Source organism: Mixophyes fleayi, chromosome 4 (genome assembly GCF_038048845.1).
Source record: "Mixophyes fleayi isolate aMixFle1 chromosome 4, aMixFle1.hap1, whole genome shotgun sequence".
NCBI classification, from domain to species: domain Eukaryota; kingdom Metazoa; phylum Chordata; class Amphibia; order Anura; family Limnodynastidae; genus Mixophyes; species Mixophyes fleayi.
The window spans coordinates 144,549,260-144,564,856 of record NC_134405.1 but is presented as its reverse complement, the minus strand read 5'-3'; the positions used below and the strand labels follow the sequence as shown (position 1 = coordinate 144,564,856).

General features: G+C 39.9%; 1 protein-coding gene across 1 annotated transcript in view; it reads left to right on the top strand.

Moving 5' to 3' along the window:
• The first annotated feature begins 10,560 nt into the window (after positions 1-10,560).
• The window catches only part of EXOC4 (exocyst complex component 4), a 356,359-nt gene continuing 351,322 nt past the window's right edge, over positions 10,561-15,597 (top strand). The window contains exon 1 of the mRNA XM_075208546.1: positions 10,561-10,676. Within this exon, the coding sequence (XP_075064647.1) occupies positions 10,609-10,676 (68 nt within the window). The 5' untranslated portion in view covers positions 10,561-10,608. The remainder of the gene's footprint in view (positions 10,677-15,597) is intronic.

The following is a 15,597-nucleotide window of genomic DNA, read 5'->3' as shown; positions in this document are numbered from 1 at the left end:
ACAAGATTTCATGGCAAAGTGTTGGGAAAAGCTGAAAATTCTTCCCAAGAAAATACAAGCACTCCATCATCAGCTAAGACCCTCCGCTCACCAACATCCCGACGGCTACAAAATACACCCACCACACCATCCTCATCAATATCCTCAGTAGTGCTCGGAGTTAGCCCGCCATCCCACTTAAGGCTGGATGACTCCTGCACTATTATTGATTCCTCTGAAGAAAGCGTTAGTCCCACTGCTGCTGCTGCTGGAGGTGAATCGTCATCCCAGAGGCAGGTCAAGAAAATGTGCAGTCCTACATTTCAGCACTTAACTGTGAAACAATCATTTGCGAGGTGAAGCAAATATGACAGGAGTCACCCAATGGCCAAGCGAATCACAGACGCCATGGCTGCAATGTTCGTGTTAGATCTGCGTCCAATCTCCACAATAAATGCAGCTGGTTTTTCACAGTTAATTGAGGTTTTGTGTCCGCGTTACAGAATTCCATCGTGACACCATTTCTCCCGTAAAGCAATTCCACAACTATACCAAAAAGTGTGTAAAAATGTAGAGATTGCGCTGAAAAATGCCATTCTGCCCACTGTCCACTTAACCACAGATATGTGGACAAGTGGAAGTGGCCAAACCAAAAACTATATGACTGGGTTGGTCATTCAGCTTTACCAGCAGGAACAGCAGCAGCATGTACACCACTACGTAACATTTGTCACAGGCAGGCAACTCTTTGTATCACCGGCTTCACTAACAGGCATACGGCTGACAATTTGTTACGCAAACAGAGATGTGATTGATGCATGGCTTATACCACTCTGACTCTCCCCAGGGTATGTCATTTCTGATAACGCCAACAATATAGTGCGAGCATTATAGCTGGGTGATTTCCAATATATTCCCTGTTTTGCTCACACCATCAACTTGGTGGTGCAGAGCTTCCTACGAAATAACTGTGAGGTGCAGGAGATGGTTTCGGTGGCCCATAAAATTTCAAGCCATTTCAAGCATTCAGCCACAGCATGTAGGAGATTACAGCAGCTCCAAGAGCAGTTTAACTTGCCCTGCCACCAACTTAAGCAAGAGGTGGTAACTCGGTGGAATTCCACCCTGTACATGCTTCAGAGGATGGAGGAACAGCGCAAAGCCATCCAAGCATATTGCACAAGCCATGACATTGGGAAAGGAGGGGGGATGTATTTCAGTCCTGTGCAAGGTGCTGAAACCATTTGAAGTTGTGACATGTGAGGTGAGTGCAGACTCTGCTAGTTTGAGCCAAGTCATTCCTTTAATTAGACTAATGGAAAAGCAGCTTGAGAAAATGAAGGAGGAGCTGAAAGCAAGCAATTCAGCAAAGTATGTTGGCCTTGTCGATCAAGTACTTAATTCGCTTGACAATGATCCTCGAGTTATTAAGATCTTGAACTCGGATCAGTACGTTTTGGCCACTGTGCTTGATCCAAGGTTTAAAACCTACATTGAGTCTTTACTTGTAAATGAGCGAGATGTGAACTTTTGCAAGGAGCTATTGTTCAGCAAGTTGGCCGCTGAACTGGGCCTCGGCTTGACGACGTGTCCTCCTTCACTAAAATTTCCCAAAAAAAAGCAGGGAAGACGCAGGGGGCAGACTAGAACAATTTAACATCTGGGCTGGTTTGAAGGATTTTTCAAAAAAATGTGTCACTTTGCCCATCCAATACGAGTATAAACATGCAAAGGATGGTGGAGGATTACTTTCAAGAGGTAGTTGATATGGAAATGTCAGACAGTCCCTTTCCTTACTGGGAAGAAAAGCGGCCATTTGGAAACCCATGTACAAACTTGCTTTGCAATACCTAAGCTGCCCACCCTCCAGTGTGTACTCTGAACGAGTGTTCAGCACATCAGGGAACTTAGTCAGTGATCGCCGTAGAAGGTTACTTCCCAAAAATGTGGAGAAAATGATGTTTATAAAAATGAACTACATCTTCCACGAGGAAGGCCTTCACCATCCAAGACATCCAAGCACTGACTGTTCTCTAATGGCGGATTCAAGCAGCGATGAATTGATAGTCTGTGATGACGTACACACTGATGAGGGTGAGGATGAAGCTGAAGATGATGACGATAACATCTTTTTAAAACTTTCTATGTAAGTGTAGGGTGCAATCTACCCCCAAAGAGGAAAGGGACTTGTGGCATATCCATATCACGTACCGTCTTGAAAGGCTGCTGTTTGGGCAATTTATCCTTAAGGGTAGGGTGTCATAGACAGAGTGACCCCAAACTGCCTTTGTCCATTTCTCTTAATATTGTACAGTCTATAACGGCTGAATTTTTTGGTATTTTATACAAGTGGGGGCCTAGAGAGACAGAAACCAAACTGGCTTTCTCCATGTCGATTAATATTGTACAGTCTATAACGGCTGAATTTTTTGGTATTTTATACAAGTGGAGGAGGGCCTAGAGAGACAGAAACCAAACTGGCTTTCTCCATGTCAATTAATATTGTACAGTCTATAACGGCTGAATTTTTTGGTATTTTATACAAGTGGAGGGGGCCTATAGAGGCAGAAACCAAACTGGCTTTGTCCATTTCAATTAATATTGTACAGTCTATAACGGCTGAATTTTTTTGTATTTTATACCAGTGGAGGGGGGCCTATAGAGACAGAAAGCAAACTGCCTTTTTCCATTTCTTTACATATTTAACTATAAGTGTAGGGTGTAATATACATCCAAAGACGATGGCTGCATTGCCAATATGCATAGATGGAGAGGAAGACAATCTGTTTTGTGTGTAGAATAAATGAAGTCCTACCAACGAAGAATTAAACTGTTTTTTGGATGATTTATTACCTCTACAATTAGATTACTTATCTCTAATACAGTTGGAGCACTAAATTGGGTTATTTTAGGCCCAAAAAACATTGATTTTCCAACAAAATAGCAAAACAAAACCAAACAAAACCAAAACCAAAACACGCAATGGCGGTTTTGCAAAACCAAAACCAAAACACGACGGTAATCCAGATCCAAAACCGAATCCAAAACCAAAACACGGGGGTCAGTGACCATTTCTAATAGAAAGTGACATTCAATCACTTCCCAATTGTTCATTGCGTTTCTACATTGTCACTGTGCAGCTATCGCTCTAAGACAGGGGTCAGGGAACTTTTCTACCTTTTACCCCGAAATATATTTAGAAACGCAGACGTTACCCCCTTGATTTGAAAGGACGAAAATCATATAATATTAATTAGTGGAATTCATAATTTTATTGAATCTATTCAAAATTTCTTTGAAAGCTTCAACTTCAAAACTTCAGGATTTTGAGAAATGATGTTGCTTCATTTTTGACACGAGAGCATCAATATTGGGGCATTCTGATGTCAGAGCAACTTGGATACAGTCTTCAGCGTCCAAACGATTTCTCTGCTTTGTTTTTATGTTCGTAAGAGTGGAAAATCCTTGTTCGCAAAGGTAGCTTGTTGCAAAAGGCAGCAACTTTTTGACTGCCTCCTCATGTGCAATTTTGAATGCTTTTGCAGCTATTGACATCCAAAAATATGACAGATCTGCTTTGTTTTCAAATGCAATACGTGCTTCATTATTGCATCGAAGCTCCAGAAGTGCCTCTGCCAACCCTTGAGGCTCTTCTGGTACAACAGCAATTTCACATTTAAAGGGGTCTACAATCCAACTGACAGCAAGTCAATTAGCAGCATTACCCCCAGGAATTTCATTTTTACTCTATTTGGGGTAATTTACCACTGTTCCCTGACCACTGCTCTAAGATAATCAGGGTCTGATGACACAATAGGCTAACAAGGCTGCAGCCTAGGGCGCTGATCTTTAAGGGTGGAAGACGTTGTCCAGACTACCAGTAAAATCCTATTTAGTTGGCACATATATTTTTCTCTTCTCTATTGTGCAAGGGTTGATTGTTGGCTTGAAGTTTATTTTGGTTTGTCTAGTTGAGTAATGGGACAAACATTGTAAAAGTATATCTGCAAAAGGTAAAAAATAATAACTACTAATATAGTCAATTGGCCAAGAGCAGGTCCAGAAGTACAGATAATCTCAGAATAAAAATAGAATAAATCTTTGCGAATTGACATAGGTGAAATTTTATGCATGGTATCCTCTTTAAATATCAAAATAAATATCTTGAACAATGTCCCAAAACTTGTAAACGAATTAAGATACATAACTGTAAAAACTGATGAATCTGAAGAATGTGAAAGTTGATTTTCTCATGCTACTTATCCAATTATGAAAGAGTTAAAGAAAGAATATATTTATAAAAACATCTATTTTCTTGTATTGTGTATTAAAATGCTGTTTAGGATTAATTATGGTATTGCCTCACATGGTTGGATTAGGGAAATTAATAGTGTACAGTCAGTGAGCACAATCATAAAAATTCCCTGACCTAACACCTTATACCTCCCCTGCCATCTAGACACCATAAAACACAGAAGCCCATGACTACAACCAATGACCCAGAAAGTGTTCGCTATGGCCCATTTAATGTGTGCTCCTTACTGAAGCATATAGGTTATGTCTAAAGCCTACTGTTAACAGAGTAAAATAGCATGGAGAGCTAAAGTACTTGTATTCTGAACCTCAAAGGACATAAGTGGTATATGTTGAACATGTTTCATTTGTATCCCCAAATTAAAAGAACATTGCTGTCTTCTTTATTGAATTGAGGTTACTCTGACTTTCTATATCACTCCAGCGAAACAGGATGTTAGAGAACATTTTAGATACATTGTATTTGCTGTACAGATGGACTCTATTGTTGTGCTCTGCTAACTACATTTTTTATTTTATGTTGTGAAATACTTGGCAATTACCTTTACTATATAAAGTAAAAAAATAATTTCAATTGTTAACAATCAAGCAAAAAAAATAAAAATAAAATGTATTTGGTAATTGTTCCATACTGTGACGGTGCTGCTAGAAGAGAATTATTTGACTGGGGAAGCTATCATACACTACGACCGGTCAAGCTGTTTAGTCTTGTGAGGAGGGGCTGTGAAGGACAAAGCTAAGGTCAATGAGTTTAAGAAGGTAGAATTGTGAGGGACAAAATATGAAGGGCTGGAGTATGTAGAATTATGAGGGACGATGCTGAAATTGATAAATAATCAAGAATAATCAAGATTCTAGAAGCACCAGCAGACAAACATAATTCCAACTCTGTTGTGCAAAGATTGGTAGGAGTGAGGGCCTTATAGGGGCTGTATACAGATGAGACCTCTTAGTCCTATTCAACTTAAACTTTAGCATTGCAGTAAGTGAAAAGGAATGTGCAGTTGTCAGTGTCCAATGACCAGAACCTCATACAACAATAGCTGTTGTTCTTTGTTTCTTTTATTAGTAAATTAGTTGAATTTCTGTGGCAAACTATACTTTCATTATAGTTTGTGAAGAACTACTTACCGCCTGCTACACAGCCTCTACAGTCTACCAGTCTGTTACAGTCAGTAGGCGAATCTGTTGTATAGTACAGTTTATCACACTGTTATGCACCATGAACAGTACAGTCAAAGAGTAAATACTCTGATATGCATGGTATGGCATGGAAAAGTATGCTTATTGAGGCATAAAAGTGAATGCTTATGAATTGCTACCGTTTCTATGTTTCACTATCCAGGAGGTATCCCAGGCTTCACCGGTTACTCTTTTTTTTCAGTTGTTTTATGGGAGGAAACACCAATGAAACCTGGATCTCCTTCAGAAGCAATGAGAATCCCAGTATTACCTGAGGTTCATTCCACAACTATCTTAACAGATCTGTTAAATAATAACCTAATTTGTTGAAGTGGCCCCTGTGGACTTTGGAGTCCATTGATTCCATTAAGTCTAAATTATCACGAAGTCCATTCTTAAGGAGTCACGATTTTTCACAGCCCTTTTCTTACAGAAAGATGGGCCAAATTTGGGTTTCAAAAGGTCCTATTCCAGATACAGGATAACATAGAGCACCCAGTTCTTTTTAGTAGTAGAAAGCTCTTCCTAAGGGAAATAAAATGTAACTGAAAAGTAATGCCAGTACAGTGAGCCATTGTTTTCTTAATAGGATATTATTTCACAGTAACAGACCATGTTCCTTTTAAATCTTAAACTCCGTGAAAGTTGGTAATGTCAGGTTAGCCAGATGGTACCTGTATCTCCAGCCTTTCTCTTTGATTTAGTTTATCGGTCAGGGCCCTGCTATTTGAACACAGAGGTTTTGATCAAGGGTAAGTGAGAGCAGGTCTTCAGCCATGGGCCATTGGAATCCTCACCTCTGTTTACAGGAGAGAAATGTAAAAGCCTATTTGGGCAGGGGCAAACGCAGGATTTGAGGAAGGGGTTTCCATGCAACACAGCCAGTGAGCATGACCAGTATTCATGGGGGCATGGCTATAATTTTAGACAGTGGTTGGCTGCTTTTCAACTTTTCCTATCCCCATCATATACACGGGTACTGCTGCGTGCACTACTGTTAGGTGCACACAGCTCACCCTTTTAGAGCAGAGCCGCGTGAAGTGGGACATACTTCCCAACTGTCCCTACAGTCAGGACAAAGTCCTGACTGAGTGTGTCAGAACAGTTGGCAGACTGTTTTGCTCTCTCCTACCTGTTCTCGCTGCTTTCAGTACTTGTTGCTGGTGCTCGTGTCCTAAACTTAGTTGCTGCTTGTCTGGATCCTGGAATATTGGGTCCCTGTTTGGAAAATGAACAAGTACATGATATAGAAATCCCATCCTGCTGCCTGTGTCCACTGTGTATTCGACCCGGTTGACATTCATGTATCCGACCCGGCTATCCATTTTGATCATTCTGCTGCTCGCTCCCTGGTGTATCCGACCCAGCTGATTTACTGTGTATCCGACCCAGCTATTCCTATATTCTTAATTACCTGTGTTCCAGTGTATCCAACGCGGCTATGCTCCTGGGTATCCAACCCTGCGACTCTTCTATATGTGGTTAGCTTCAGTATATTCGACCAGGAACTCCACTGAGACCCGTCAGCAGTCTTCATTCAGTGCTGACATATTTCAGATAATTATCCTGCCCAGCTTTACCACCACAGAGTCTGTTCACTGGATCTCCCATCTACCGGTTTTTTATCTATTATGTCAGGGGGCTAACCTAGGAGTGGCGACCTGTGGGCCTCCGGCAACAAAACCTATCCCGCCTTGCGACGGTTCTTGGTGAAGACCTGGTGGTCCGTTAGACTCCGCGCCCTGGGAAGGCCTGTGTCAACACTGACTGTGACCCCTAGAAATGCAGACGTTTCTTCAACCAGTGTGCTATTCAATTTGAATGGAATCCTGAGAGTTTCTCCTCTGAGTAGGCCAAGGAAGCCTTTATTATTTCCCTGCTTTCTGGTCATGCCTTGGCCTGCACTTTGGGGTAAATGTATCAATATGCGGGTTCTTCAACACCCGCGTTTTCAGCCTCTTCCGCGATTAAATTTCAAGCGGCGCTGCATTGTAAAGGGAAATTAACCCTTTACAATGCAGCGCCGCTTGAAATTTAATCGCGGAAGAGGCTGAAAACGCGGGTGTTGAAGAACCCGCATATTGATACATTTACCCCTTTGTATCTTTGGGAACGAGATGATCCTATACTGCAGAACTCCACCAGGTTTACAGAAACCACCTACAAGATTTTTCATGAGCCTGGACGCGTGTCTTCCGCAGCATCTTGTCTTTTGAATCTCTGCCAGGGTGCAACTTTAGCGTCCAAATTGAAATGGAACAACGAGGCTCTGGTGGCTACATTCTGGCAAGGTCTCACTGATCGGATTAAAGATGAGTTGACCTCCAGAGAACTCTCGCCAGATTTGGACCCACTCATCTCTCTGTTCATCCGGGTGGATCTTTGCTTCAGGGAAGGCACCCAGGAGAGAGACTGTTCTCAACGCTTCGTCCCACATCTTATCCCCCAATTCCAGAACCCAGTACTTCCTCCTGAAGAGCCAATGCAAATCGGTCACTCCCTTACTCCCAAGGAACAAGAGAGGCAATTCAAAAACCAACTCTGTATCTACTGTGGTGAGCCTGGGCACCTACTTTCCACCTGTCCAAAGAAGCATGGAAACGCTGCCTCCTAGCTTTTAATAGGGAGGCCATACTAGGAGTGTGGAGATCCTCTCCCTACACCTCTAAAAGATCAGACTTCTTGATGCCTGTCACCTTGGACACTCCTAGTGAGTCCATACTTACATCTGCCTGTATGAATTCCGACTCTGCCAGGAACTTCATCTCCTCAGTTCTGGTTTTCAAGCTCCATCTACCGTTGCAGTCCTTGCAGCAGCCGTTATCCCTTATTGCTGTGGAAGTGAACCGTGTCTTCAATGACTCCATTACCAGCATCACCTTCCTGTTTGGCTACACGTAGGAGTCTTACATTCAGAGGGTATTAGTTTCTTGGTGCTGCCTCAGACCATTAACCGTATCATTCTGGGTTTGCCTTGGCTTAGGACCCACTCCCCCCAGTTTGACTGGTCTCACGCATAAGTAACATCTTGGGAACCTTCGTGCCACTCACAGTGTCTAGCTACTGTTATGTACCTCTTGTCATGTCCTTTCTCTGGAACCCTCTCTACTGGCAATTTATGCTCATTTTGATGATGTCTTCAGCAAAACTGCCACTGAGAAATTGCCGCCTTACCATCCGCAGGACTGCCACATCGTCTTGATTCCTGGGAAAGCTATCCCCAAGGGTAGGAATTATCCCCTCTCTCTGCCTGAGACTCAAGCCATGTCTCCGTACATTTGCAAAAATTTGGAGTGTGGCTTTATTAGGAAATCTACTTCTCTTGCGGGGGCAGGCTTCTTTTTTTTTCTAAAAAAAAAAAGAAAGACGTGTCTCTCTGCCTATGCATCGCCTATCGATTACCTGTCCATTTTGCTTCTACTTCATTGGTGGCTGCACTGGAGAACTGCGTCCTGTGCATCCCTCGCGGCTAATTCCAAACTTCCTCGCAGGGTCCCTGGTGAAGACCAGGGGTGCATTAGACTGCGACTCCATGTCCCCAGATTCAGGAGCACGAATACCAGCAAGTAGATCTCTGCTACCATTAGTGTGACACCACCCAAGTATCTGGCTACAACTATAGTGAAAGCTACAGCTTTAAAGGCCTGGCAACAGGCTTTTCTCATTAACTGCTGGAGAATGCAGCAGGATTAATTAACTTCTGCATTGGTGGACAGCAGAAACCCAAGATACATCTGCACCTATGGTTGGAGTATAAAATTACAACTACAAAGTCCATCTAGAGCAGGCCTCCAGGTATTGTGAAAATACAAGCCCCAGCATGCTTTGCCACTAGATAGCTAGCGGATAGCTGGAAGGGCATGCTGGGACTTGTAGTTTCACAACTCCTGGAGAGCCACATGTTGGCCAGGCCTGATCTAGAGGGATGGTCAGAAACAGACCAAAATCTGGTCTGGTACACTGTATCGGTCAAGAATTTACCATGGTCAGACAGTACAGATTTGTAAATGATAAATGGTGTTAAAGTCATTGTTACAGGAAAGCAAATAAAGTCATAAAGAGCTAGGTCATTGCATGATAAGTCAGACCAGAAATACAGGACAAACACAGGCCTCTCGTTATAATCAAGGTAAATCTACATTTGAATTGGAGAGCCATCTAACAGTATTCTGGTTTCCTACCAACTTGTTATGTGAAAGTAGCTTTTGAAACTTAATTGTGTTTGACAGTGTTTCAATAAAGCTTTTCCAAACTTGAAATGCCCCCCTTTTTGTGCTTTATTCTAAACAATTTCAAACCAATCTTATTTTAAAAAATTGGAATTTTTTTCTTTAAAAATTGAAAAGTTGGTTGGTTTATTTGTTCCTTTGTAGAAGAATACAGTTTTTGGTTACTGCTGTTATGATAGTGAGAAGTTTCTTGCTTCCTTCTCTTAGTTTTGCTGTAGTTGTGGGGATACCTAAAATTGCCCACTCTGGGGGTATGGATAGTTTTGACATGCCCCTGTTCCTAGGTATAGAGGAATGCTAGAAGTCAGGAGCGTAAAGTCAGTTACTTATCCACAACTTCATATAGGGCTAACTTTATCTTCAATTTAGAGCATTTGCTTGCAATGTAAATACAAAATTATGACCAAAAATGTATGTATTCATTATTTAAGGTTTTATAATTGTAAAACATTGTACAAATTAGGTCGTCTTTTATTGAATTTATAACAGTAATATTGACTGTATTGTTGAGACGCTCTAAAATTTGGAACCGCGTCTGTAATTTATTAACCAATACAATATGTTACTATTACTTACAATTTACAGTTCAGTATCTGCATGCCACCCTAACATACCACTGACAGTATGTTTGTTCCGCTTAATAAAGATATTCAAGCTGCCGGCTTCGCATTGCATGACGGTCTCTGTAGTTCTAGAGCAAGAGTTACTGCCCTACAGCGAATACCTCGGTTTATGTTACACTACAACTCCCGACCACATACACGAGTAAACGCCCTCCTGTCCAGGTCCTGGTTGGATAACCTGTTTGCACATTGATATTCTATTGGCTACCTGTGTTCCCGCAGCTGCGCGGTAGCTGTCTGACAGTGTTTTGGTGTGTTAGGAGAAAAGATAGTGAGCAAACATGTCCGCATACAGAGGCCAAATCAGCAAAAGCAAAGACCCATCAGGCTTACTTATATCTGTCATCAGGTAGGTAGCAGGACAGTGTACTTTATTCTGTCACTCGTTCATCCAGCGCCTTGCTGTTGAGAGAGACCTAAGTACAGTGCCCACAGTACAGTCTGTATCCTGACATATGTATTGATTTTGATAAGTGTTCTTTTTTTAAATTTAAATATTGCCCTTCTGTAAATGTTAACTTACAAAGGCTAGGACGTAATGCTAGGTGTTAGCAATTGTGTCTAATAACAAAAGAGGAATATCATTATGGTTATGATTGTCAGTCGTGAAATAGGTGGACATTTCACAGACAAGTCATTTAAAACCTGAGGCTGTCCCTGGGAATTAGTGACAGTTGCCAAATAAAACTCAACCTGTGAAGGTTTTAGTTTGTACGGTAGTTACACAGACAGTCCTTTCTCTGAGTGGGATGCTGGACACCCATAACATACACATGCTGCAAGGCATGTTGCTGATGTCCCTTTAAAGCTCAGTGTTTTTAAGTTTTGCTCCTAAGGATATCTTAATATTTTTGGCCCTGACATTACACTTTTTAGTGGCAGTCCACTGGTTTCCTCAGGAAATGTCACAGAATGTTAATAATTACCAAATTCACAATATGGTTCATCTTATGCTGCATATAAGAATTAATTCTCACTATGCTTTCTTGTTCCATAGGCCTTAACTGTTAATATGTATTTATGCTACGTAAAATGACACAGTATTCAATAAATGTCATGATAGGAATTGTAGTGTGTCAAAGTTTATTCTAGAGACAATACTGATGAAATCGGCAGGAAAAGTCCCTGAAATCTATTTTAAAATGTCAGCAGTGTAGGCTTCCTGGGTTTCTAGATTAACCAATTGCTCAGTAGTACTCTCTTAATTTTGGGTGATGTAATTCTCAATATCTCGGTTGATCTTCGCTTGTATGGTGCATAAACTAGATGGCTATTAAAAATTTGATGTGTTATGATCATATAAAGCAGTCATGTTGGCATTACTGTAGTGTCTGTGCATTCACATATTATTAGCATAGGGTGCACAATGTATACACATCCATATACCTGGATAGTGGCAATGCCACACTTTTTTTTTTTTTTTTTAAAGTATGGTGTTTGTTAATATAACTACTTTGCATTAAATCTTTGAGTGCGGATCAATTATTTATATAGCTAAGTGCAGTCCAATTTTTGTTAAGAAAATCCTGGGGTGTTTTAAAATACATATGATATTTTTGTGTTTACTTCTATTTTAAACTGAAATAAACAAGTTTATTTTCTGTCATCATATTCTATAGTTGTATGAATTTGCCAGTGTACAATGCAGTGCTCTTTCCATCCTGCTCATTGTCATTGTTCCTAGCTTAACTCACTGAATTTTTTGTTTGCCAGGCAAATTATGATTAGATGTAATCAGCGTTATTGTTAGTAGTGCCTGTCTTCTACTGAACTCCAATAACTGTTATTTTTTACCTAAAGCAGCAATCCCATAAATTTTCTAATATAAATCACTGTGGAAGAAGAATCTTGGTAATTACCATTGTTTCTTCAGACTGCTATCAATTATTTATAATTCTGCAGGGGTTGCACAGTCCTGTGACAAGCATGGCACTCAGTCACAGTCACATGATGTAGTGAGCAGAGAGCCTTCTTAATGCCCCTCTGAGCTCAGTCTGCTGGGTGCACTATGAAATCATCCCTCCCCCCTCCTCTGCCATCAGATGATATGCTGCGAGTCTTTGTGTGTGGCTGGCAGCCATACTTGAACACGAGTACACTAGCACGTTCAACCTCCCAGTTCTGTTAAGTAGCTTGAAATGCACATCAGATAGTGCAGATAACTCAATTTTGTGGACTGTATTGAAACCCACTATGTAAGTTGCATTCATGTTATAAATTAGTAGGGATAGTTAATAAAAAAAAAGTACTGACCTGCTTCACCGAGAAAATGCTGTGCTCTATGTGCTGACAAAACAAGTTCACTGATGAATGGATGGATCAAACAGATGGGCTCTTCTGTAGTATCCTTAGGATATACTGGTATATATCTATTTTTCCAAGAATACTGGCTTCCAGTATACATGGGATGCAACTTCAAAGTCCAAGGTGCTTTGATAAAATTTAGGAAATAAGCTCCACCAATATTCTGAGCACTATTTTGCTTTTTTCAAGACTTTGAAATTGACTGAATTTCCCACTGATCAGCATTTTTAATTAATGTGATTTTTTAGTTATGGAATGAATATAGAGCACATATTTAGCTGGAAATTACATGTATTGCTGTGTAGTTTAAGCAATAGATGTCACACTTGGCAGGTTAGTTAATGACTGTTCGTAATGCTCATAAGTATCCAAAATTGTGGCAATAGTGCTGTCAATAGCAGCAGGTCTTTAGGGATTGCAGGATTAGAGTCGTGTCCAAACTATAGTTTTTATCAGATTATTTAATTAAGTACCTATGGGGAAGTAATGGGATAAAGATGATAAACTTTGGATGATTTCTTGTTACACTTGCTGTATTGCATGTTTGAATTCTACATACATTTTCAATGCCTAATTTATTTGTTCCGTAGCTGAAACGTGTTACTGCCTCCATGGTAAAAATCGGGCAGATAGCATATACAGGAAACATGTATACACTGCTCTTGTAATGCTTTATTCATGATCATGACACGTAATAAGTGGGTGCAATGTGAACACTATGCTTATCAGCCTAGTAGTCCCCTAAAAGAAGCCAGTTAGTCAATCTGTTTTTCAGCTTTGGTGCAGCAACTACTGATAACCCTGTGCACCAAAGTGCAAGTCTTCCCCATACACACTTCTTTTGTAATTGACCTCCAGTGTCTATTAATGCATCACTTGGAGATTGCCCTCTGTTCATAACCCACTAAGTCTTGTGTTTTAGGTTGTGGGCTGGTATCACGGGCAACTTAACAGAACTGGGAGGTTGAATGTGCTAGTATACTTTAGGGTTAGGTACAAAAGTTCACAGGAGGTAAGAAAACCTTCATCATTGTGTTTCTGCTGCATATGAGTTGAATCAAATCCACTGACTGTAAAAAGAAATTGGATTTATTGGTTTATAGTGTGATTTATCTGTGAGGAAGTGATTTATGTTGTAGGCAATGGATGAACATTGCCATTGTGTTTTGGGCTGTTGATCTAAGCAAAGTTTAGGGGACTTGGTTAGTGAATAGCCTTCATAAATTAGTAACGGTTACCTAGTTATGTTTGTGCTTCTGCTGCTAGCATTGTGAGCTGAAAGAAGTTCACATTAAGTTTATAGTTTGTGTGTGCGTTATGACAAAGGGATTATTTATAGAGAGCATAATTTCACTTAACTTGAGTGCAATATACAGAGACAGTTGACATATTTAATAATCTGTCCTGGAGATTTTAAGGATGGAATTAAAATTTACTAGTGGTAACTTTGGAGGATTGAAGCCTCTGACTTGTCCCATACTGTGAATTTGTGATGGAGAAACATGCAGACAAGTTTGGGGCTAATAGCATCCTTGGGATGCATTTTAACAAAACATAGAGGTACTCGGTGGAGTCTTAAAAAGGGTTTCAATAATTAATAAGCTATACATTTCATTTTACTTGTGCTCCCAGGCATTGTCTGATTATTTTTTTGGTAATCATAATGCACAAGGGACTTACCGATTCAAGTGCTGATTGTGGCTCTTATAATAAGAGAGTGCATTTAATTTTATGTTTGTGGCACTCATCCCTTTTAAAAACCTTTTGATCTACTTTTTAAAATATTTTTTTTTTACTTTTGACATGTTTTGATATTTCGGCTGTTAATCTAAAAAATAAGACAGAAAGCGATTCTGAATACACAGGACATTGTAAACATTAAAGGATGTTACCAATTGTTTTATTTGTTTATTTATTTTACAGGATATTCTTACAAGAGACATGAGGATGAGCTAGTCTTCTACTTGTCCTGCATTCTCTCAAGCTTTAGTATAGTATTGCAATAGTGTCACTGATATATCTGTCATCGATAATGTCAGAAAACAATCACAGCTGAAAATTGCTGCATATATGTTCCCACCGGCATCCACTAAATGTTATTGTAGGGTCTCCAGGGACCCTCTGTCTCAAGTCCAGGGACTGGTAGGAGACAGATATTTAGCCTCACAGATAAAGCTCTGCAAAGAAATGCAGCTCAATTGAAATCAATCATTTCTGACCATTAGCTGGCACACAAAGTGTATTCACTGCCTTTAAGTAACTTTTGTTCCTTGTATGTTAGATCTCATATTTGCCAGAAACATGTTCAGTATAAGTAGCAATTTTCAACAGTGGAAAATTTCTCACGAAAATAGCCATTTTTCACTGTGGTAAACTGCAGCTGGCACTCCCTTAAGAGTCACTGAATTAAATAAACATTGTCAAGTCTTTTACTGTATTAATATTTTCCATTTATTAACTAAATGGTCTTTTAATGAATTGTCATCTTGGTCAATTAAAGTATAACTTCCGAATAAGTAAGAAAATCTCATAGAAACTGCTATTTCTAGCTTTTAAAAATGCACTTACCAAAGTCAACAGTTTATTTTCAAATACAGCATTTTTTTTTTTTATAAGATGGCTTTCCCAAGCAGACTAGGCATAGATTTACAGTTTGATTTGAGTTCACTGCCACAAACAGAGGATTATATTGAAAACAGGAAGCATAACTATAAAGCACTGTGTTATATGTTGGCACTATATAAATTAAGGTTCATAATGATAGTCTGAGTAATGCATTTTATTTTCATGCGTTATATATGGAAAATTCAATTTAAGGGTATGGTTGACTTTCACTCTTCAATTTCCCTGTTAATATGTTCTAAGAGGCTGTAAACAAAGATACCAGAACAAATAAAATAGCTTTCTGAGCTGTTTAAGCATCTTATTAAAAGCAAGTATAAATCTATGCATCTAGTTTATATCTC